General features: G+C 41.3%; 2 protein-coding genes across 4 annotated transcripts in view; both read right to left on the reverse strand.

Moving 5' to 3' along the window:
- Positions 1 to 1,668: 1,668 nt before the first annotated feature.
- LOC106727055 lies at positions 1,669 to 6,610 on the reverse strand. Of its 2 annotated transcripts, none has more exons than XM_014544197.1 (3): positions 6,353 to 6,610; positions 3,840 to 4,003; positions 1,669 to 1,885 (listed from the first exon to the last, which is right to left on the reverse strand). In XM_014544197.1, exons 1-3 carry the CDS (start codon positions 6,566 to 6,568, stop codon positions 1,669 to 1,671), a joined length of 597 nt encoding a protein of 198 aa, XP_014399683.1. In that variant the 5' UTR covers positions 6,569 to 6,610. The 2 variants fall into 2 exon arrangements, with proteins under 2 accessions (XP_014399683.1, XP_014399682.1); XM_014544196.1 differs by having other exon boundaries at positions 1,669 to 1,915.
- A 675-nt stretch (positions 6,611 to 7,285) lies between these two features.
- The window catches only part of ATF7IP2 (activating transcription factor 7 interacting protein 2), a 79,326-nt gene continuing 64,016 nt past the window's right edge, over positions 7,286 to 22,595 (reverse strand). For both annotated transcript variants that reach the window (XM_014544193.1, XM_014544194.1), the window contains 5 exons: positions 15,083 to 15,153; positions 13,586 to 13,644; positions 13,164 to 13,233; positions 10,225 to 10,310; positions 7,286 to 8,799 (listed from right to left, as the gene is read on the reverse strand). In XM_014544193.1, coding sequence (XP_014399679.1) covers positions 8,386 to 8,799; positions 10,225 to 10,310; positions 13,164 to 13,233; positions 13,586 to 13,644; positions 15,083 to 15,153 — 700 coding nt within the window. In that variant the 3' untranslated portion in view covers positions 7,286 to 8,385. The remainder of the gene's footprint in view (positions 8,800 to 10,224; positions 10,311 to 13,163; positions 13,234 to 13,585; positions 13,645 to 15,082; positions 15,154 to 22,595) is intronic.

Consider the following 22,595-nt stretch of genomic DNA (forward strand, 5'->3'; position numbering starts at 1 on the left):
CCTCTGATTGCTCATTATTTCCTTGGACTTGTTACTATAGTAACTTCTGAGCTCAAAGGTTGAACCTCACGTGGGGTTCTCCCCCGTCTCCCCCCTTCATTATTGTTTTCCTTTTCCCTTTGGGATTTCTTCTTCTCCTTCTGGATGAAGGGCTTCCTTCCCTTTATTTTGTAAATATAGACCTTCTGTCCCCAGCTCCCTCATTCTACGGAAATGTACCTGTTGCAGCTTTTCAGCTCCCCTATTCTATGGAAATATACCTTCTGCTGCTCTGCAGCCCTGTGCTTCTTCCATGATCCCCTTTAATTTCTAAAATTTCCTAAACCTGTCTTTTTCACCCCCCAAAATTCCTGTTTCTGTTCTGTGAATGAATGGAGCCTGTGGATTGACAAAAGGTAGATTAGCAGGAGAAAAGCAATACAAATTTTATTATTTTTGCCAGCACTGGGGCTTCAGAGAAATAAGTGAAACCCCAAAGATGGGAGGGGTAAGGCCTGGGGGCTTAAACAAAGGGCGATAAATTATGGAGAAGTGAGGAGACAAAGGCAAGGGGTTGGGGGCTTGCAGAGGTGGTTCCCTGGGGAAGGGACTAGGAATGCATAATCAATAAAGGTGGTTTAGTAGGGATTGTTATGCAGACTCATCTCCAGCATCTCCGGCCTTCCTGGTAGGAGAGGGGAACACCTTTACAAATGGAAATTTGTGTCACTTTTCCTTTACAAATTTACATCAACTTTCCTTTATGCCTGGAGTTTAGGCTGAGAGGAGGAAGGCAGAGAGCTCTTCCCATGTCTTCTGTTTCTCAGTTGCCTTCAGCTCAACATAATCCTTATGTCAAAGCGGCATATTTTGGGGTGGCATATCCTCATCCCCCATCAAAACCAAGTAGTTGCATTACAGCCTCCTCCCCACCCCCAATCTGCTGAGACTGAAAAGTAGGGGCTTACTGGATTTGTCTAATTATAGGGCTTTTTTACTTATTTATTTTGCAAGTTGAATTCTCTCCCTCCCTCCTCTGGACTTGTGGTCATGGGTAATGTGTAAATGCGTTAGTCTATCTCTGAACTTTTGCCACTTCGGTTGTTATCAGCGACTTCCAGAAAAGGCCTCAATCGGATTTCGTTATGTTGGGCACAGCTTCCTGAGGGAAGCCCCCTTAAGGTGACTGAGGGGGACTTTGTGTCTTCCTTATTGGTGGCGAAGGGAACCAAAGTTTTGCCACCCTGATATCGATTTTAAGCTGTTTAGTAAGAAACAAGACTTAGAACGAATCTTTATTCCTCCCCCCTTTCTTGCCCAAGAGATTCAAACAGAGAAACCTGCTTCAGAAAGGCAACCTCAGGATGTCCCCCTTCGCCTAGTTTGAATTAAGTATGGTAGCTAGATAGCCCGCGTCCATTGTTTCTGATCACCTAGCAACTACCTATAAATCGCCCACTCTCACTTCTGAAATCTAATACCCATTCCGCTCCCCCCCCCCTTGTCCAGTAATGTCTCATTGTCTTAAGAATTTTCATGCTTATGTGAATTCCCCACGTGTATATATTAAAACCTTGATTTTTCCTCCTGTTAATTTGTCTTGTTAGCTGGGCTCTGATGGCTGTTTCCATTTGAGTTGCAGGTTGTGAAAGAATTCAGAGAAGAGTAACTGAGCAAAAAAAGGTTTATTCACTTTCCAAGGGAGGAAAGGGGCCCAGAGCTATAGTCCCGTGAGGGACTGGGGTTTTTAAGGGCTGCTTGAAGGTTAAGGTGGGGGCTCTGGGGCGGAGCTGGCTTCACCCGAGTCCAGGTGTAGAGTGTGCTGTGTTCCTCGGGCAGGATGTGGCCATAGCACAAGGTGTCAGGGGTCACCCTCGGTTCAGCAACCTCGGTACTTGAGTTCTGGCTAGGAAAAAATTCAGAGCCAAGACTCAAACTGTAAGAGAACAGTTAATTATAAAATCACAGAGGCAGACGTAATTCATAGAAGAAATGGGCTTGGGAAACAAGTTGTCCAGGTAAAGGAAGGGCCCTTGGAGCTTAGGAGGGAGGAAGGTAAAGGTTCCGCACCTGCAAGGAGGGGCAGGGAAAGGTGCGCGTGTGCTCCCAGGAGGGCGAGCTTGCTGGGCCCTCTGTCCTCAGGGCTTTAAGGGTGGAGATTTTAGAGGAGGTCCCAGGGGAAAATCTCAATGGACTATCAGCTTTCCTGGTATGTCCTTCCAGGGGGTCTCCACTCGTTGATGGGTCAGTGCTGTTAGACACTTTCTTGTGCTCCATTATGCCCTGCTGGGAGCTCTTGCCACTCCCGGCGATTTTCCTGTTATTCTCATTGTAGGTTTCATGACTAATGGCCTTCAGTTTGCAGTAAAGGGCCTCACCCAATTCCCAGTGGACCGCCTCCACCCGGCCCTACCTGCACCTGGTCCAGTGGTGACTCTGACTGACCTTTACAAAAGACATAAATATCCCGCTCCCCCTACTCTGCCCGCTGACACCCAGGGGGTCTCCACTCGTTGATGGGTCAGTGCTGTTAGACACTTTCTTGTCCCAACCCGCGGGACAACAATGGGGGAAGGAAGAGACACCCTAGGAGAATGAGACAAACAAGGGACACGAAAGAATGGAGGCAAGACAGTGTTCTGATCAAGCCTCAACTTTATTTTTACAGCGTGTAGAATTTATATTGTTCTAGAGGAAGGGGGTGGGTAAAGGGGTCCATGGGCAGTAACCTGTCACTAGAGATTTAGCAGGCTCCGGATGGCTGTGTGCTTATCAGCGGAGATGTGTGCTTGTCAGCGGAGATTTAGCAGCTGTGTACTTAGGGTGAGGGTAGGTTATCTTTTAACTCCAGGCTAAACCACAAGGCTTAAGTGGTTCCCGGGAGCTGGCTTGGGGCGACCAGAAACCTATTGTGTTGTAAGCTGAAGATGTATATGTAATTTCTAATGGCTCCCAACATACAAAAGACATAAATATCCCGCTCCCCCTACTCTGCCCGCTGACACTGACACACTGGTCTCAGCTGCTGTGAGACAATGTAATAAAATTTCTTAAACTCTCACAACGTCTCTTGGCCTGGCTCTTTCAGCATAGACCTAATATTTTTTGTACCCAAAACCTGGGATAGCTGAGGGAGCCTGTGGGGACCCCCACTCCCAGCTGCAGGCTTCTCCAGACCACATCAGCCACTTGAATTTCTGGTGGGGGTTAACCGCTTTCTTCTAGATGACCTATGGTGACGTGTCCTGTTGTCTCCTATCCTAGTATGAAAGTCAGATGGGGCTTTTCTCCAATCCCCTTTTTTTTCTCTAAGGGGGTTGGGGGGAGAAAAAAATTCTGATCAAGCCTCAACTTTATTTTTACAGCGTGTAGAATTTGTATCGTTCTAGAGGAAGGGGGTGGGTAAAGGGGTCCATGGGCAGTAGCCTATCACTAGAGGTTTAGCAGGCTCCGGATGGCTGTGTGCTTATCAGCGGAGATGTGTGCTTATCAGCAGAGATTTAGCAGCTGTGTACTTAGGGTGAGGGTAGGTTATCTTTTAACTCCAGGCTAAACCACAAGGCTTAAGTGGTTCCCGGGAGTTGGCTTGGGGGAGACCAGAAACCTATTGTGTTGTAAGCTGGAGATGTATATGCAATTTCCAATGGCTCCCAACACGAAACCAAGGTACATGCCCTTGACCGGAATCGAACCTGGGACCCTTCAGTCTGAAGGCTGAAGGCCGATGCTCCATCCACCGAGCCAACCCGGTCAGGCTAATTTCAGTTTTAAGCGTATGCAAAATGATTCAACTAACTGCTGGAGGAATTACACCACATGAAACATAGGCAATTGCAAATCACACAGCATTTTTTACTCACAAAAGTTCCTGATGCTGTGAGTACAGGCTTGATGGGATGCCGGTGGTGCTGTCCTCTGGGGTCCAGCAGCTGGGCTGGTCCGGCCCGGATACAGGGGGCCAGCGTTCCTCACCTGAGAGCTCTGTCACGTCTCGATTGTGAGGTACTAGTCGTTCTTCTGTCGTCTGGCAGAGAGAGGAGCGTGGAGCGGCGTTGCTTGCCAGACTGACAAAAGGATGTGTCTTTGTGGCTGTCTCGACAGGGGAGCACTGTTGGTTGGCCAGGACCCATTTTTAAAGCCTGTTTCGTACCCGCAGCAGTTCAGGTGGCTATTAATGAATTACATCAATGCATACATGTTAATCTCAAACAGGGTGAGGGGATACATGTGGTTATCTAGGGAGAGTACATCACTCACACAAATGGTTATCTTAGCAAGTCACTCTGAGCCAGTAACTGGAGTTCAAGTCCTTATCTATGGGGTACACACGCATCAGGGCAATGGGGAATGTGTCCTTAATATCACATTTCAGGTTTCAGGAAAGTTAACTCAAACATTTTAAAACCTTTTGAACATGTTTAGGTATTTTTAAAGCATTTTTAAACATTTCCATATATTACTACAACACATGACTAACCACATGCCAGAGGAGAAAAGGTCAATGGGAAGATCTGAGCTGTATGACTGGAGCAGCTCTAAGGGAGGAAAGGATGCCTCAGGGGAAAGGTCCTAATTAACAATACCTAATTCCTAACACTTGCTCTCCTAGTTCTGCTTGTTGCTAGGTATCCATTGCTAGGCGCTTTCTGCCCTGGTGACATTCTGTACCTGGCCTATTGTCTTGCTCTGCTCATGCCTGTCTGCCTACTATAGCACCATATCTATCAGGGTTCTTGGTCTCATGCAGCAGAACCAGTTAAGCAAGCAGAGAGGGAGAGGGAAGGGTGGGAGGGAGCCTATTACAAAATATAGGAGGCAGCACAAAGGAGGCCCAGAGAGATGAAATGGGTTGCCTGAATTACAGTTAGGTGTTGGAAGTAGCTTTCGGACACAAGGGTCTGTTTGTAAAGTTCATACTGATTTCGGAGGGGTGAGTCCCTGGTGGGGACTCAACCCCAGAACCAAGAGGGTTCTTGGCTTCATGCCAGAAAGAATTTAAGAATGAGCCTTGAAGTAAGGCAGCAAGATCACTGAGCAAAGAGGACAAGCAAGAAAAGCCACTTCACAAAGAGTCCTGGTCTCTCCTCACTAGTAGAGTAAGAGAGAGGGAGAGACCTTAACCTTCTCTGGAGGTAGAGCTTGTATCTGTTTGTAGCACCTATGAAAAATTACTGGAATGGGAATTGTTGGGTTTAACTTTTATTTTTAAATGTATTTTGATTTTTTTACATCGATCACCTGCCCCCCGAAAACCCCCTACTGGGGATGTGCCCACAACCAAGGTACATGCCCTTGACCGAAATCGAACCTGGGACCTTTCAGTCTGCAGGCCGATGCTCTATCCACTGAGCCAAACCAGTTAGGGCTGGGTTTAACTTTTAAAAGGTGTATTTTGTGGTCTATTTTCTTTTATAGGATGTGTTTGTGGTATGAGCAAGCTATTAATAGGAAACTTTACAAGAATTTTCTCTATTTTGTGAGTTCCTTGTGATTTGATCTCATGACTGATTAACCAAGTTTTGCATCTGGAGGCATGCAGACTTTAGCATGGCTTTACTTTGGTCTATGTGTTTAGTTCTCATGCCCCTTCCCTATATTAATACCCTATGGGAACAATATGAAACATCTCACTCTGTAGGACAGTGGGACAAGCTAGGGCCATACTCAACACTCCTGAGTGAGGCTACTCTTCCTCTGCCTGAGGACACTCTCAGTCTCAGTGAGGGAGCCACTGAAGCTGTAGAACAAGGAATCTACTATAGGGCTGGACTTGGCCCAGTGTGGCAGAGCTGGTGGAGAAGGCTGTGCAAACTCTTCCGAGTCTACTATTGAGCCAGGAGTCACTAGAGGTCAGCCAGGTGGCAGTGGTGAAGGAAGAGTGGATGTGGATAAGAGCAAGAACAAACCTGAAGTGTGTCTGTGTCACGACATCTGCCCTTGAAGCCATGGGACTCACAGGCCTGTAGGAAGAGCACAGAGCAGCATACATAAGGTGCCCTGTACTTGGACAGGCAGAGGCGGCTCTGGGCTAAGCTACAGGTCCATGAGCCAGCAGTTCAAATGGGTACAAGCTGCTGTGCTGATGCCCTTTATCCACCATCAAAACATAAAACGAGACTGGTTTCATTCTGCTTCTGAATCTCATGCAATGTCTCGTGACCCAGAATAATCTTGAACCAGCCAGGGAAGGACTTCTTGGGAAAGGTTGTTTCAGCTTGGCGACATGGACACAATACGAAGTGACCACACTTGTCTTATGAGGGTCAAAGGCAGTAGAGTGCATCCTTCATTGACCAAAGATGCCATAGGTTTGCTTTCTTGTTCACCTTGCAGCTTCCACACCTGCCCTGGGATAAGCCCATCAGATGTGTACCTGGTTTTGATTGTGGAGGCAAATGGCAGCCAGGACAGCAGTGAATTCTTCCTGTTGCACCTGTCCAGTCTCCAGGAGGCATGTAGTATGGTGAAGATAGTGGGAATCCAGGACCACAGTGCTGGGCTTGAGTGGACTGGGTCTACGAATTGGACAAGCCATATAAGCTCCCTGGGCCTGTTTCCCCATTTTAAAAATGAACAAGGGTCTTAACATATCATTATGTGGTAGAATATGAATTGCATCAACTGTTTTGAAACTTCATGCATTTGTTGCCAAGTATTTTTTTCCCGTCTATTCTCCAAGCCTGGGTCTCTCAGTTCCTTGGGGATTCCACAAGCCACCTCATAGCCTTTTCTCACTATTGAATTTAGTTCATCAGAATTTGGGTCTTGCTTAAAGGAGGCATAAGGTTTTCCCACTAAAAGTACATAGTGTTTCGCAGGGTGGGTAAGGTGCTTACTCCCTGGACCTTTACTGTCTTTAGGCTGGCTCTCTTCTGGTGTCACTAATAGGTAAGTGGAGAATCTTGCCCCTCCAAAAGGCAAGAAACATTGTCTTTTGAGCTATGTCCAAGATGCTTGCTGTCAGCTTTCCTCCTTCATCCTATTACTGTGAAAGTTCTTTTGCTTAAGACGGTGCCTATCAACATGCAGATTTGGCAGCTGAAGATGGAGTTTCACTCTGGTGATGCACACCCGAATCTTGTTTATTGTGTTGCCTTTTGGTTTCCTTAGCAAGTGAACATTAGTCTTCGTCAACCCAAGGAGATGATCCTCCCCAAAGTGAAGCCATTGTCCTGTGCTGCAGGATGCCCTCCATTGCTGTAAGTCTGAAATGGGACCTCACAGGAGGGCAGCTTGTCTCATCCAACCCAGTTCAGGTTCTGGCTCCGTCAGTTGTAATGTTTGAGAAGGGAAAAACACAAGAGACTTTAAAGTAACAGCTTTATTTATGACTGAAAATGTAAAGGCATTCACAGAATACCAAGGAAAACTATTTCCTGTTCAGTTTTTAAAATCTCAGCCCCGCTGAGACCTGAACATTCACCAGGTACCAGGAAAGAATGTATCTCTTCAATAGACTTTCACACGAACAGTTTTCTGTTTCCTCAGCATCCCACAGTTTGTCCCACTGAGCCTTGACTTATACTTACAAGTCTGTTCATTTTTTGAGTTCGCTGGGCTACATATGCTGGTCACAGCTTCACCTCAGTGCTCCCTCAGGTAGAGGTCTGCACAGGACACATCTGCTGGAGTCCCTAGTGTTATGTCGTTTCTTCAAGTAATAATGGCAACCAGGAATGAGAAAATATGGGTAGCAATAGGGAATCAGCAAATTAAAGCCTTAAATCTAAGGCAGACAATTCCATTTTTCTCAACTGAAATAATGGGTTGGATAATGCTTTTATAAAAGATACTGTTTTGTGTATACAGCACACAATGCTTAACTAAGTTTATTATATACATGTAAGTATACAGATTTGGGGAAAATCTCCAGACTATTTCCCCAAATGATTTGTGTAAGAAAAAACAGGGAGGGACACAAACTATTAGCTCTTAGAATTTCAAAAGAATGCAAAGACATTTATTTTCATAAAATCTTGGTGGAGATGCACCCCAGGGATGATCTGTCCTGAGTTAAGAGCTGATTTTCCTGTACCTATACTGACCACAAGCAGGTCACCAAAAGCTGGTTGTTAACAGAGGAAATAGTGGCTGCTTGTATCCTAGGGTTTCTGATAGCAGCAGCTCCATCGTCACCAAAAGTACTGTACCCAGCACAGCTTAATGACATGGATCCATGATAGTGTATGTTTTGAAACATATCCATGGGAAGTACTTATTGAATTAGAAATTCATGAAACTAGAGGCCATTACGACATAGGGAAGAGGACTGTCCCTACACAAAGGGTTCACAATCTTAACTGGCCCTTAAGATAGCAAATAGTGTTAGAAGAACATTGTAAATAAAACTTAAATATGAAAAAAAACAAAATGTAGTACAATATATAATTATTGAAGTCTTTTCTTTTATGTAAGAATGTCAGAAAATCCAGGGATAGCTTTTATATCACAAAATGGTCCATATCGCCCAAAAATGTCTTTTGATTGGAGTGCAAAATAATATCTGTTAGAAGCTAAAAACTGAGATAAAGTACAGGCCATTGGGAGTGGTAAAGCTTTAATTTCTCCAACTTTCTTCCAAATTAACTTAATACCAGGGTTCTCATGGCACAGGAAGAGGTGGTAGCTTTCCACAGGAGCACACTTAGGATTGATCTTGGCGATGTTCCAAGTCAGGGCAATGCCCCTGGGTCTCAGCACCCGTTTCACTTTGAGCTCAGTCTTCTGGGGAGGAAGTGTGTCTCGAACTTTGTCTACCGGATCCAGTAGTGATTGTGGTGGTGCTGGGAGAGGTGGCAGATGCTCAAAGGACTCAGGAACCTGAAACACATTTATGAAAAGTTTAGTGAGCTGAATTGGTGGGTTCTAGTTGACTGCAGTTCTACAACATATTATTTCCCATATTATTTCAATCCATTTATAAAAATCACTAGAGGCCCTGTGCATGGATTCGTGCACCAGTAGGGACCTTTGGCCTGGCCGACGGGTATTGGGCTGAAACCAGCTCTTCGACATCCCCCGAGGGGTCCCGGATTGCGAGAGGGTGGTTCATGGGTGACACACGCTGGAACCAGGCTCCCTCCTCTCTGGTTCCGGGTGCATCACCGAAGAACCACAGCTGGCAAGTCACCATAGCTCCTGCGTTGGGTATCTGCCCCCTGGTGGTCAGTGTTTGCCATAGCTACCAGTCGGCCGGTCAAACAGTTGGCTAGTTGCTTAGGCTTTTATATCTACACTAAGGTACCTTAGCAACACCCACCAGCCAATCAGGAATGAGTATGCAAATTAACCCAACAAAGATGGTGGGTTAATTTGCATAGGCAGGTGCTGAGCGGCAGGGGTCATTCCCCACTGCCCCAGCCGCTCCAGGCCTCTGGGCAGCATGGGAAGGCAGAAAGGCAGCTCCAGGCTGGAGCGAAGGCAGAAAGGTGGCTCTGGCCGGAGTGAAGGCGGTGCTGGCAGCCAGGAGAAGGAAGGCTCATTCTTGCATGAATCTTCGTGCATCAGGCCTCTAGTATTTGATAACAAAAGGATGCTTCAAGAATATGTAAGGTTGGATCCAGTCTTTTTAAGCTTAAGTTTCTTTTACAGTTAAGACTTCTACACTCTGGAATATCACACTAACCAGAATGGGTTAGGTCCCAGACATTCTGGATAATGTTCCATCTCATTTCCAAATTGTGTTCCCAAACACTGCTAACTTACACAAAAAATGTGAGTGTACGAGAACACCCATTTCCGTGCACTGTCAGCAACAATGGCTACTACTCTTAAAAATCTTTTCAAATTCGTGGAGTAAAATAATGTATTTGTTTTAATTCTTGTAGCTTCTAGAAAATTCAATGAAATTATTTTAGTTGTGTAAGTAGACTCACAATAGAACATTTTTATTTTAAATATATTTTTATTGCTCTGAGAGAGCGAGGGAAAGGGAGATAAAAACATCAATTATGAGAGGAAAATCATTGATTGGCTGCCTCCTACACATACCCCTCCCCCCCATCGATGACCAAGCCCACAATCCAGGCATGTGCCCCGACTGGGAATTGAATTATGATCTAGTTCATAGGTCGGCACTCAACAACCCAGCCACATTGACCGGGCACACCAGAACGTTTACACAAGGACATTAAGTGCAATCTAAGGTAAAATGTAACCAAAATATTTCTTCATGAATAAAATGGGCACTTCCATTTCCACTCAATTTGAAATGACTATCCCTTTCAGAGCATTTCATATCAGTACCTGGGTTTCATTTTGGGCCATTGGTGTTGTCTCTTTTGAGATTGACACAGATTTCATATATGACTCCAGCATGGATACTGAACTTTCTGTGAACAACACAAGATTTTAAAAATTAAATTCATCTGCAACATTCAATCCCTTAGCCTTTAAGCAAAGAATAGTTTACAATGTGGGTGGTAATTAAACGTGAACTAAACTTTTGATAAAAATTCAAGATCCAAAGTTACCAAATAGAGAATTTTCCTTTAATATGACCAATCACCCACTTAGGTAAATAGTTAAGTCATTATGTAACTGGGAACCAGGAAAAATTACACAGGGGAGAGAGCTCCCTTCTCAGTGGTCCCAGAGGAGGATTGTGCTTTGTTAGGTTAACAAGGATATTTGCAAACACAGAGCTATTTACAATCCTGCTTGAATATGTGATACACACAGTCCTGGGAAAAATCATGCAGGCTGGGATTGAAGGAATCTCTACTGCTGAGGTCTATGCTAGCCTAAAGGGAATTACCTAGATGGGAAATGTGGACTGTGAAAAGGAAAGAGGAAGGAGCAGGGACAAAAGGGAGAGTAGAAGAGAGACACTGAGAAGAAAGAAAGGAAAAATAGGGAAAATGTGGATGAGGAAAGAAAAAAAGGTTAAAAGTTGCAAGAACAGTTTGAAAACAACTAGGGACAGTATGAGGATGGTAAAAAAAGGGGTTTCATGTTGGAAAGTTGTAAGGCTGGGTAGAATGCTAACTTCTAAACATTTCAGAAATTTGAACATAATAAGCAGTAAAAATCATTTTAGATCCATTGTGTGTGCAATGACATACTGTTTAATACACTCAATGAATCTCCTCCAATTGAAACATATATATTTTTTATGGACAAGGACAATTAAGAATCTGCATTGTGTTTCAAATTTATCAGTCACTTTATTTACTATGTTAAAAAACCTTTTTGGAAGAGGTGATGACTTTGTGATTATAAGAGTCTGTACAAACTTTTTAATTAATAGAACTAGATTTGTGAAATCATAATCTGTAGGTTAATCACCACACAAGAGCTGACACAAATAACCTTTAAATATTCAAGTGCACAGTTTCATACAAAAAAAAAATTTGTGCACTCGCAAGGTGGGGGGGCCTCAGCCCGGGTTGCACCCTCTCACAGTCCAGGAACCCTTGGGGGGATGTCCACCTTCCGCTTCCCCCAGGGGGAGAAGGCATAAGCCTTAGTTGGACATCCTTAGCAATGCCGAGGAGGCGAGAGAGGGTCCCGCTACCGCCACTGTGCTTGTAGCCATCAGCCTGGCTTGTAGCTGAGCGGAGCTCCCCCTGTGGGAGCACACTGACCACCAGGGGGCAGCTCCTGCATTGAGTATCTGCCCCCTGGTGGTCAGTGCGCATCGTAGTGACTGGTCATTCTCCCTTTTGGTCGATTAGCATATTAGGGTTTTATTATATAGGATTGCCATATTATTATCCAACCAATAGACTATGACCTGCCCCAATCAATCAGAACTATACAAAATGTACCCTTATTTGATTTTATACTAACCAATCCAAACTGTACAATTTGGAAACCTCATTTACATGAAGCAGGCAAATATGGAAACTATGGGTGGGAAGGTTTCCGTAAAAAATGGCCTCTCCTTTGTCTTGGAAGAGTGCTTTTGGTTTCTAACAGAGGCCTTGTCTACCTGGTTTGCAAACTGTTATTTGATTAAAGTTGCTCCTTTTTTTCTCCAGTGCCTTTAGATCAGTGGTTCTCAACCTTCCTACTGCTGCAACCCTTTAATACAGTTCCTCATGTGTGGTGACCCCCGATTCCATTGTTACAAATTGAACATAAAGCATAGTGATTAATCACAAAAACAACATGTAATTATGTATGTGTTTTCCGATGGTCTTAGGTGACACCTGTGAAAGGGTCATTCGACCCCCAAAGGGGTCGCGACCCACAGGTTGAGAACCACTGCTTTAGCTAGATTTGTTTACATGCCCTCGCATCCTCTCACAATCACTATTGTTATAGTTAAGGAATTAAACATGATACCATAGGTAGAAAAGAGATTCATAGTAACCCCAAACAACCCAAATATCTTTCACTGAGTGAATGGATAAACTATCCTATATAGCCGAAACCAGTTTGGCTCAGTGAATAGAGCGTCGGCCTGCAGACTGAAAGGTCCCAGGTTCGATTCTGGTCAAGGGCATGTACCTGGGTTGCGGGCACATCCCCAGTAGGAGATGTGCAAGAGGCAGCTGATCGATGTTTCTCTCTCATCGATGTTTCTAACTATCTCTCTCCCTTCCTCTCTGTAAAAAATCAATAAAATATATTAAAAAAAAAAACTATCCTATATAATAAAGAGGTAAGATACTAATTAGACCAGACAGTGCAACGACCCTCTGGAATGACCACTGGGCAGAGGACGGGACCACAGGGCAGCCGGGGCCACGAAGGCCTACTCTTGTATGAATTTCGTGGATTGGGCCTCTAGTTATACATAAACTACTATACATCCATACCATGGACTACTACTCAGCAATAAAAAGTAAAACTAATACACCTAATAATTTAGATAACATTCACAGAGAATCATACTAAGTGAAAGAAGCCGATCTCACAAAGATACATACTGCATTATCATATTTATATAAATATGAATAAATAACCTAACTATAAAGGTAGAAACAGATTCACAGCTGTCTGGGTTTAGAGACTAGGGGCAGGAAGTAGGTATGCCTATAAAAAGGTCAGCATGAGGGGATCTTGTAGTGACAGAACAGTTGTGTGCTTGATTGTGGTAGCAGTAACATGAATGTACACATGTGATAAAAAATTGTATAGAGCTATAACACACACGTACTAAAATAAACTTCATAAACTGGTCATACACATTTTGAGTTGTTACCCTTTCCTCTTTTTTAAAAAAACAAAGCCGTTACCTGTGTTGCAGTTTGATAGACCTTCTTTAGTCAGATCAATCACAAAATCAAGACTCTTTTCCTCTACAGCCTAAAAAGTTAGGTTAAAAAAAAATAAAAAGACTTTTGCCTCAATAGCGGAAAGATGTTTTTAAAAAAAACACATAATTTTAGATTACCATACAGAAACTAGAGATTGAACATTTTATAAATATTTATGTTTTAATTTAACTCTCCTGTGAGAAACTCATGAAATACTTTATAGTTTGAGAATATGACTAGGCAGTGTCCAAATAACTTAATTTGTTAAGTATGACTGTAAAATATACTTATCATTAGCTGTTTGCTTTTTAATGCAAGCTAGACTAGAACCTGGTTATGCTAACTCCTAGAACTAACACATTCAAATAAACAACATTTAAAGACAATTATTTATTACCTACCATAACTTCAGTAACAGCATTAGATGAATTAAAATTTCCTGATGTAATTTTTCCAGTATCTGAAAGAAAATTATTAAAATATGAACATTTGGCAAGTTTATGAAACTATTAAATATGTATGTACTTTGTAATATATAAATGCTAAAACACAATAATAATGGAATGCTAATTATCTGCTTATTATACAATCATAAAAAGTAACTCAATTGACTTTAGCTATACCAAAGACCGATGAGCAAGTTAAAACAAAATATAATTTTAGTTCAAAATATTTTATCCTTCGAAAGTTTTACAACTATATTAGCAACTCTTGAAAATCTATCTGTAAATACCATTTGAGGAAATAAACTTGAAAATGTACACATTTTTTGTTCAGTATCTTTAGATCAGAATACCTGAGATGGCTGAGCATTCTTCACACAACCAATAAGAAACCCTCAAAGATTCCTTAAACTATTTTATTCACAATAGCAGCAGCACAAACCACAGGGGCAATTAAGTAGCTACATAAGTGGAGACAAAGCTTTCTGAAATTAAAATGCAAATACTCTAATATATCATAAAAATTAAAATGAAATGGAGAATTTTGAATGAGCAATGATGGGCCAACCAGAGAGCTATTTTGAGAGGAAATTTAATTGAAATTTAAGGTTAAGGTATAATAGTGTACATAAATATAATAAGTCAGAAACTCTGAAGAGCAACAACAGTATTATAAAAACACCAAAAATTTTTAAAAAATCAAATATACTAAAGAATTGCCAAACTTTACACTGGCTGGGTAGTTCAACTGGTTAGAGTGTCATCCCACTATGCCAAGGTTGTAGGTTCCATCCGTTGGTCAGGTCACATTCAAGAGTCAACCAACCACTGAATGCATAAATAAGTGGAACAACAAATTGCTGTTTCTCTCTCTCTCTCTAAAATAATTTTTTAAAAAATAGGCAAACTTTAAATCTTAAGTAAAATATAAGATAACTTAATAGATAAAACAAAAACCAAGCCATCGGCCCTGGCTGGGTAACTTAGTTGGTTACAGCATCATTCCGATATGCCAAGGTTGTAGGTTGGATCCCTGGTTAGGACACACATAGGAAGCAACAATGAATGCATAAATAAGTGGAACAACAAATAATTGTTTCTCTCTCCCTCTCCCTAAAATCAATACAATAAACATTAAAAAAAACAACACCCCACCAACATAGGCCAGAGCAAAGAAGTAAAAATAATGTATGTGTGAAAGGTAAGTAGTTAACTTACAAAGCCATTAAACAAACGGTAAGGAAACAAAAGGTCATAAACTGATAAACACAGATTAAAAAGAAAATTCAATTATATTGAGAGGTCCTTTATTTATTTAGGGAATATAAATCAAATATAAAGTAAAACATTTTTGAGAGTAGAATTTTGTTTTATTAAAAGGTAATATTCAATTCTCTAAACATTGATTTGAAGCTTTCTAAATTAATAAATTGCATTTTAATCAACTTAAGATACCTGTTAGATTTGATGTAATTGGTGTTGTCAAATTAGGATTCTCCACAGAAATCAACAGAACATCATCGTTACTAAAATGATAAAAAAAAATGAACTAAATATGCATTGTTAAGCTTAAACATACAATCAACGGTTAGAATTCTTCTAATTTAACATTTCACACCTGACATATTTTAATCTAATAAATGTGTGTGGGGGGGGGGAGGGAAGGGAAGTGATAAAATCAAATACCCTAGAAACTCCATGTATTACCAATTAATTATATGGCCAATAATAATAGACACTTTAACCTCAGTAGAGATCTATTTACAATGAATCTAAAAACATTATCTATAAGTACACAATATACATAAAGGTGCAAAATATAAGTCGTCACCCTAGCAAATATACTTATATACTTATATTCATGAAAATAAAACAGGTAAGTGAAAGAAACCCATTAAGATACCTTAACTCTTACAAGATTACTAGAGGCACGGTGCACGAAATTCGTGCATGGGAGGGGGGGGGCCCTCAGTCTGGCCTGCATCCTCTCCAATTTGGGATCCCTCTCGCAATCCAGATCCACTGGCTCCTAAGTGCTCACCTGCCTGCCTGCCTGATGCCCCCAACTGCTCCTCTTCATGGCCCGGTCCCCCTAACTGCCTAACTGCTCTCCCCTGCCGGCCTGATCCCCCTAACTGTCCTTCCCTCCTTGTCTGATCTCCCTGCCTATCTGCTCTCCCCTCCTGATCTGATCCCCCTAACTGCCCATCGGCTCTCCCTTCCTCTCTGCACCTCTAGAACCCGGCGCAAGAGTGCTGAAAGCTCTCTGCCGAGGCCCCAACCCCATCCTGACACCCCCCTCCAGGCCGAGCTGTGTGGCGGGCCTGTTCGCGCCTTCACCACGATGGGGGGCGGGGGGATTGCCTCGGCCTGTCCTGATGCCTCCCTCTGGGCTGGGCGGGTACAGGAAGCCTGCACGTGCCTCTGTTGGGAGTGGCCTCTGCCTCCAAAGCAGCGTGATGTCAGTGCTGGGAAGGCCTGCACGTGCCAGCACTGGGAGTGAAGTCCCCACCCATCAGCTCCTGTGCAACCTGTTAACCTGCGCGTGCAACCTGTTAACCGGTTGTGACTGGGACACTGTTAGGACCAATTAGAATATTACCTCTTTATTATATAGATAATTATGGTTATGAAATAGCTAGAGTCAGAAGATTGTATTCTGCTCTCATTTGACCCGGATACCACTTTTATGAGTTAACATTTAAATCAGAAATTTTGTTAAGAAAATCTTGAGTATTGGGGAGATAAAAATGGAGGTGGAGTAAGTGGATGCTGCTGGGACATGCTCCCAGGACCAAACTGGAATTACAACTAAAATACAGAAAAAAATCCTTGAATAATCAACTGAAGATTCACTGGAGAGAACCCTGATACCCAAGGACTGAAAGTGGAGACCACATAGAGACTGGTAGAAGACCTGGAGGCTCAAAAGGGCTGGCTGGGCTTCCACAGAGAGCAACTGAATTTCCGGAGAGATACCTCAACTGTGGGGGGTTGTCACTAAGAACTTTGGGGTCTAATCCCCAAGTAGAGAGCACCAGAACTGAGAAGGGTACCCGCATAATAGCTGCAATGAAAAGCAGCAGGGTTGTTGTCTGCCAGGGAGAGATGGCTGGAAATGTAGGCACCTCAAAGAGCCAACACATGAAAATCCCTGTAAGCCACTCACCTTGTGCTCCGCCAGAGGGAGGGCAGAGTGGACTAGAGCTGTGTGAGCAGAAGCCAGGGTTTGGAGCTCTGGGGTTAGAGCAGAGAAGGCAGACACCTTTGGTTTCCTGTGCTGAGTCATTCCCTCATGCTCCAGAGGGCATCTTTCCAAAGCAGAAAATTGCTATACAGGCAATTTTGCCTGTGGGGGAAGACAGTTGACCCACCCTATTGGAAAACACCTTGTCCAACAGTGTGGAGTTTCTGAAACCCATTAAGACATTGAGAATAACAATAAGCCCCTAGTTGAAAGCCATTGCCACACCCTGTTGGAAATACTCTCATGACACCTGTGGACGATTGCCTGAGGGGTATTCAAGACTACAGGCAGAGGCAGTCTGCAAGCAGAGGTAGTCTCTGGAGGCTTTGAGTCTTTGGGTGACCTAATTAGTCAGAAACAGCGTTTGACACTGTACTGCACTAGAGATTGAGTGGTGTCTCAGATTTACCTAATATATAGTCCCAAACCCAAAAAGGCAGCCAAAATAAGGAAATAATGAAACAACCCCCAAATGAAAGAACAAGAGAATTCTCAAGAACAGATAAAGGAAATGGAGATAAGAAATTTATCTGATACAAAGTTCTGAACAATGTTGGTAAAGATGTTCAACAGCATGAGAAAAGATATACTAACTATGAAAACAGAAATAAAGAATGTCAGTACAAATAGAGAAGACATTAGACGAACCCCAAAAGGCCCATGCCCAGACACATTATAATTATAATACCAAAAATTAAAGACAAAGTGAAAATCTTAAAGGCAGGAAGAGAAAAGCAAATTGTTACCTGCAAAGGGGCTCTTATAAGGCTTCTATCTGATTTCTTATGAGAAACACTACAGGCCAGAACGGAATGGCATGAAGTACTCAAGGTAATGGAAAGCAAGGATCTGAAGCCAAGATTACTATATCCAGCAAAGCTATTATTAAAAATAGATGGTCAAATAAAGAGCTTTCCAGACAAAAAAAAAAAAAAGGCTAAAGGAGTACATTAACACCAAACCAGCATTATAAGAAATGCTAAAGGGACTGCTATAATGAGAAGACAGAGAGAGAAATCTAGCCATACAGAATTAAAGTTGAAATAAATAAATACCTATTAATAATAAACTTAAATGTAAATTGATTTAATGCCACAATCAAAATACGTAGGGTAGCTAAATGGATATAAAAACATGACCCAACTCTATGCTGTCTAGTTAATAAACTATTTAACCCACAACTTAAAGAACTAGAAAGAGAAAAACACAGAAGGAAGGAAATAAAAAAATACCAAAAAAAAATTCATGAAACCAAGAGCTGGTCCTTTGATAGTATAAACAAGATTGATTAGCTGTTAGCCAGACTCATCAAGAAACAAAGAGGACCCAAACAAATAAAATCAGAAACTAAAGCAGATAAGTAATCACAGATATCAGAGAAACACAAAGGATTGTAAGAAAATACTAGGAACAATTATATGCCAACAAACTAGAAAACCTGAAGGAAACAGACAAATTCTTAGAAAAATATAATCTCACAAAACTGAATCAGGAGGAATGAGAAAAACTGCATAGGCCAGTAACAATCGATGAAATAGAAGTAGTAATCAAACATTCCCAGCAAACAAAAGCTCAGGTCTGGATAACTTCACAGGGGAGTTTTACCAAACATTCAAAGAAGAACTCACACCTGTACTTCTCAAACTATTCCATAAAATCCAAGAGGAAGGAACACTCCCAAGCTCTTTTTATAAAGCCAGCATCATCCTAATTCCAAAACCAGATAGACACTACAAAGAAAGAGAATTACAAGCCAATAGCCCTGATGAACATAGATACTAAAATTCTCAACAAAATAATAGCAAACCAGATCCAGCAAAACATTAAAAAGATCATACATCATACCAAGTGGTATTCCAGGGATGTAAAGTTGGTACAATATTCACAAATCAATAAATGTGATACATCACATAAACAAATTGAAAGACAAACATCACACGATTATATCAATAGACGCAGAAAAGTCATTCAACAAAACCCAACACACATTATTGATAAAAACTCTCAGTAACGTGTAAAGAGTATACCTCAAAGCCATTATAACCCAAAACAGCCTGGTACTGGCACAAAAACAGGCATATAGATCAATGGAACAGAACAGAGACCCCAGAAATTGACTCAAGCAATTACGCTCAATTGATATTTGACAAAGAAGGCAAGAGCATACAATCGAGTCAAGATAGTCTTTTCAATAAATGGTGTTGGGAAAATTGGACAGATACATTCAAAAAAATGAAACTAGATCACCAACTTACACCATACACAAGAATAAACTCAACAGGATAAAAGAGTTAAATATAAGTTGTGAAACCATAAAAACCCTAGAAGAAACTATAGGAAGCAAAATCTAAGACATCTCTTGCAGCAATATGTTGACAGATACATCTCCTAAGGCAAAGAAAACTAAGGAGAAAATAAACAAATGGGACTACATCAAAATAAAAAGCTTCTGCACAGGAAAAGAAAAAATCAACAAAACAAAACGAGACTCATTGTATGGGAGAACATATGCGGCAATGATAAATCTGATAACTCTGATAAAGGGTTAATATCCAAAATATATAAGGAACTTAAACAACTGAACATAAGGAAGACAAACAATCCAAAAAGAAAAAATGGGCAAACGACCTAAATAAAGACTTCTTTTTATTTTATTTTTTGTAATTCTCTATTCTTGAAAGTATTATGTATGCCCTCTTTCCCCCCAATTGGCCACCTCAAGGCTTTCAGCATCCTATTGTCTGTGTCCATGGGTTATGCATATTTCATAAAAGGTTTTGATTAATTACCTCCAACCAGCCCAAACTCCCCCACCTTCCTTCTGAGATTTTGCACTCTGTTCCATGCTTCCATGTCTCTGGAGTCACTCCATTCAACAGTTTGTTATTTAGATTCCACATGAGTGCAATCTTGTGATATGTGTCTTTCTCTGATTGACTTATTTCACTTACCATGATACTCTCCAGGTCCTTTCATGCTGACTCAAAGGGTAAGAGATTCTTCCTTTTTACTGCTATATAGTATTCCATGGTATAAATGTACCACAGCTTTTTTATCCACTCATCTACTGATGGGCACTTGGGCTGTTTCCAGATCTTAGCTATTGTAAACTGTGCTGCCAAGGACATGGGGGTGCATACATTTTTTTCTGATTGGTGCTTTTGGTTACTTAAGATATATATTCCTATATGTGGAGTCAAATGGCAGTTGCATATTAATTTTTTGAGGAAACTACATACTGTTTTACATAATGGTTGCACCAGTCTGCATTCCCACCAGCAGTGGAGAAAAGTCCCTTTTCTCCACATCCTTGCTAGCACTTGTCATTTGTTGATGGTAGCCATTCTGACAGGTGTGAGGTGATACCTCGTTTCTCTCGGATCATCAGTGACTTTGAGCATTTTTTCATATGTCTCTTGGCCATCTGTATATCCTCTTTGGAGAAGTATCTATTCAGGTCGCTTTCCCATTTTTTAATTGGATTGTCTTCCTTTTGTTCAGTTGTATGAGTTTCTTATATATTTTGGATATTAGCCCTTTATCAGGTGTATCATTGCCAAATGTGTTCTCCCATACAGTGGGCTCCCTTTTTGTTTTGTTGATGGTTTCTTTTACTGTGCAGAAACTTTTTATTTTGATGTAGTCCCATTTGTTCATTTTCTCCTTAGTTTCCTTTGCCTTAGGAGATATATCGGTAAACATATTGCTACAAGAGATGACTGAGATTTTGCTGCCTATGGTATCTTCTAGGATTTTTATGGTCTCATGACTTACACTTAAGTTTTTTATACATTTTGAGTTTATTCTTGTGTATGGTGTAAGATAACGGTCTAGTTTCATTTTTTGAATGTATCTGTCCAATTTTCCCAACACCGTTTATTGAAGAGACTGTCTTAACTCCATTGTTTGCTCTTGCCTCTTTTGTCAAATATTAATTGAGCGTAATTGCTTGGGTCAATTTCTGGGTTCTCTGTTCTGTTCCATTAATCTACATGCCTGTTCTTGTGCCAATACCAGGCTGTTTTGATTATAACTTAAAATCTGGTATTGTGATTCCTCCAATTATGTTTTTCTTTCTCAAAATTGTTACAGCTATTCGGAGTCTTTTTGAATGCATATAAATTTTTGGAGTATTTGTTCTAGCTCTATGAAATATGCTGTTGGTATTTTAATAGGTATTACATTGAATATGTAGATTGCTTGGGTAGTATGGACATGTTAATGATGTTGATTCTACCAATCCATAAACATGGTATATTCTTCCACTTGTTTATATAGTCTTCTATCTTCTTTTTCCAACATAGAAGTTGGAAAACTACAGGTCTTTTGCCTCTTTGGTCAAGTTTATTCCTAAGTATCTTAAATTTTTATGTTGCAATGGTAAATGGGATTGCTTGTTTAGTTTCTCTGAGACTTCGTTATTGATGCATAAAAAAGTCGTTGATTTTTGGGTGTTGATTTTGTATCCTGCTACATTGCCAAATTCATTTATTAAATCGTAGCTTTTTGTTGGAGTCTTTGGGGTTGTTGGATCGATCCATTTAATATTATGAAATGACCTTTGTGTCTCTTGTGATAGCTTTCATTTTGAAGTTTATTTTGTCAGATGTGAGTTCTATTGTTACTCCAGATTCCCCCCCCCGCCCCATTTTCAAGGAAAATTTTTTTCTAGCCCTTCACCCTCATCCTGTGTGTATATTTTGTTCTGAGGTGGGTCTCTTGTAGACAGCATAAAGATGGTTTTGATTGGAACATTTAGTCCATTTATATTTAGAGTTATTATTGATAGGTACTTATTTATTGCCATTTTAATTGTGTATGCTTAGGTTTCTCTCTCTCCTCATTACAGCAGTCTAGCATTTCTTGTTATGCTGGTTTGGTGGTGATATACTCCTTTAGCCTTTGTTTGTTTGTTTTTTTGTCTGGGAAGCTTGTTATTTGACCATCTATTTTTAATGATAGCTTTGCTGGCTATAGTAATCTTGGTCTCAAATCCTTGCTTTCCATTACCTTGACTACTTCATGCCATTCCCTTCTGGCCTGTAGTGTTTCTGACGAGGAATCAGGTGGCATCCTTGTGGGAACTCCTTTGCAGGTAACAGTTTACTTTTGTCTTGCTTCCTTTAAGATTCTCCCTTTAATTTTTGGCATTTTAATTATAATGTGTCTGGGCATGGGCCTGTTTGTGTTCGTCATGCTTGAGATTCTGTGTGCCTCCTGAACTTGTGTAACTCTTTCCTTCACCAGGTTAGGGAAGTTTTCTGGCATTATTTCTTCAAACACATTCTCTATCTCTTTCTCCCTTTCTGCCTCTTCTGGCACACCTGCTATCTAATATAGTTACGTTATACATTGTCCCACAGCTCCCTTAAGGTATCCTCCTGTTTTTTAATTGCTTTTTCTTTTCTTTTTGGTACTCTGATTTTTTAAAGTTAAATCTTTATTGTTCAGATTATTACAGTTGTTCCTCTTTTTTTCCCCCCATAGCTCTCCTCCACCCAGTTCCCATCCCACCCTCTGCCCTTTCCCCTCCCACTGTCCTCATCCATAGGTGTACGATTTTTGTCCAGTCTCTTCCTGCACCCCCACACGCTGTTCCCCCCAAGAATTGTCAGTCCACTCCCTTTCCATGCCCCTGTTTCTATTATATTCACCAGTTTACTCTGTTCATCAGATTTTTTATTCATTTGATTTTTAGATTCACTTGTTGATAGATATGTA

Source organism: Myotis brandtii, unplaced genomic scaffold (assembly GCF_000412655.1).
Source record: "Myotis brandtii unplaced genomic scaffold, ASM41265v1 scaffold355, whole genome shotgun sequence".
NCBI classification, from domain to species: domain Eukaryota; kingdom Metazoa; phylum Chordata; class Mammalia; order Chiroptera; family Vespertilionidae; genus Myotis; species Myotis brandtii.

What these genes read in the sequence shown, in the direction of transcription:
- LOC106727055 (XM_014544196.1), bottom strand. Translation starts at nt 6,568, where the DNA reads ATGTTAAGACCCTTGTTCATTTTTAAAATGGGGAAACAGGCCCAGGGA. An exon ending in GCCTCCACAATCAAAACCAG is followed by an intron (nt 4,004 to 6,352) that starts GTACACATCTGA and finishes TCTCTCTGCCAG; the next exon opens with ACGACAGAAGAACGACTAGT. An exon ending in TCACAGCATCAGGAACTTTT is followed by an intron (nt 1,916 to 3,839) that starts GTGAGTAAAAAA and finishes GTTCTCTTACAG; the next exon opens with TTTGAGTCTTGGCTCTGAAT.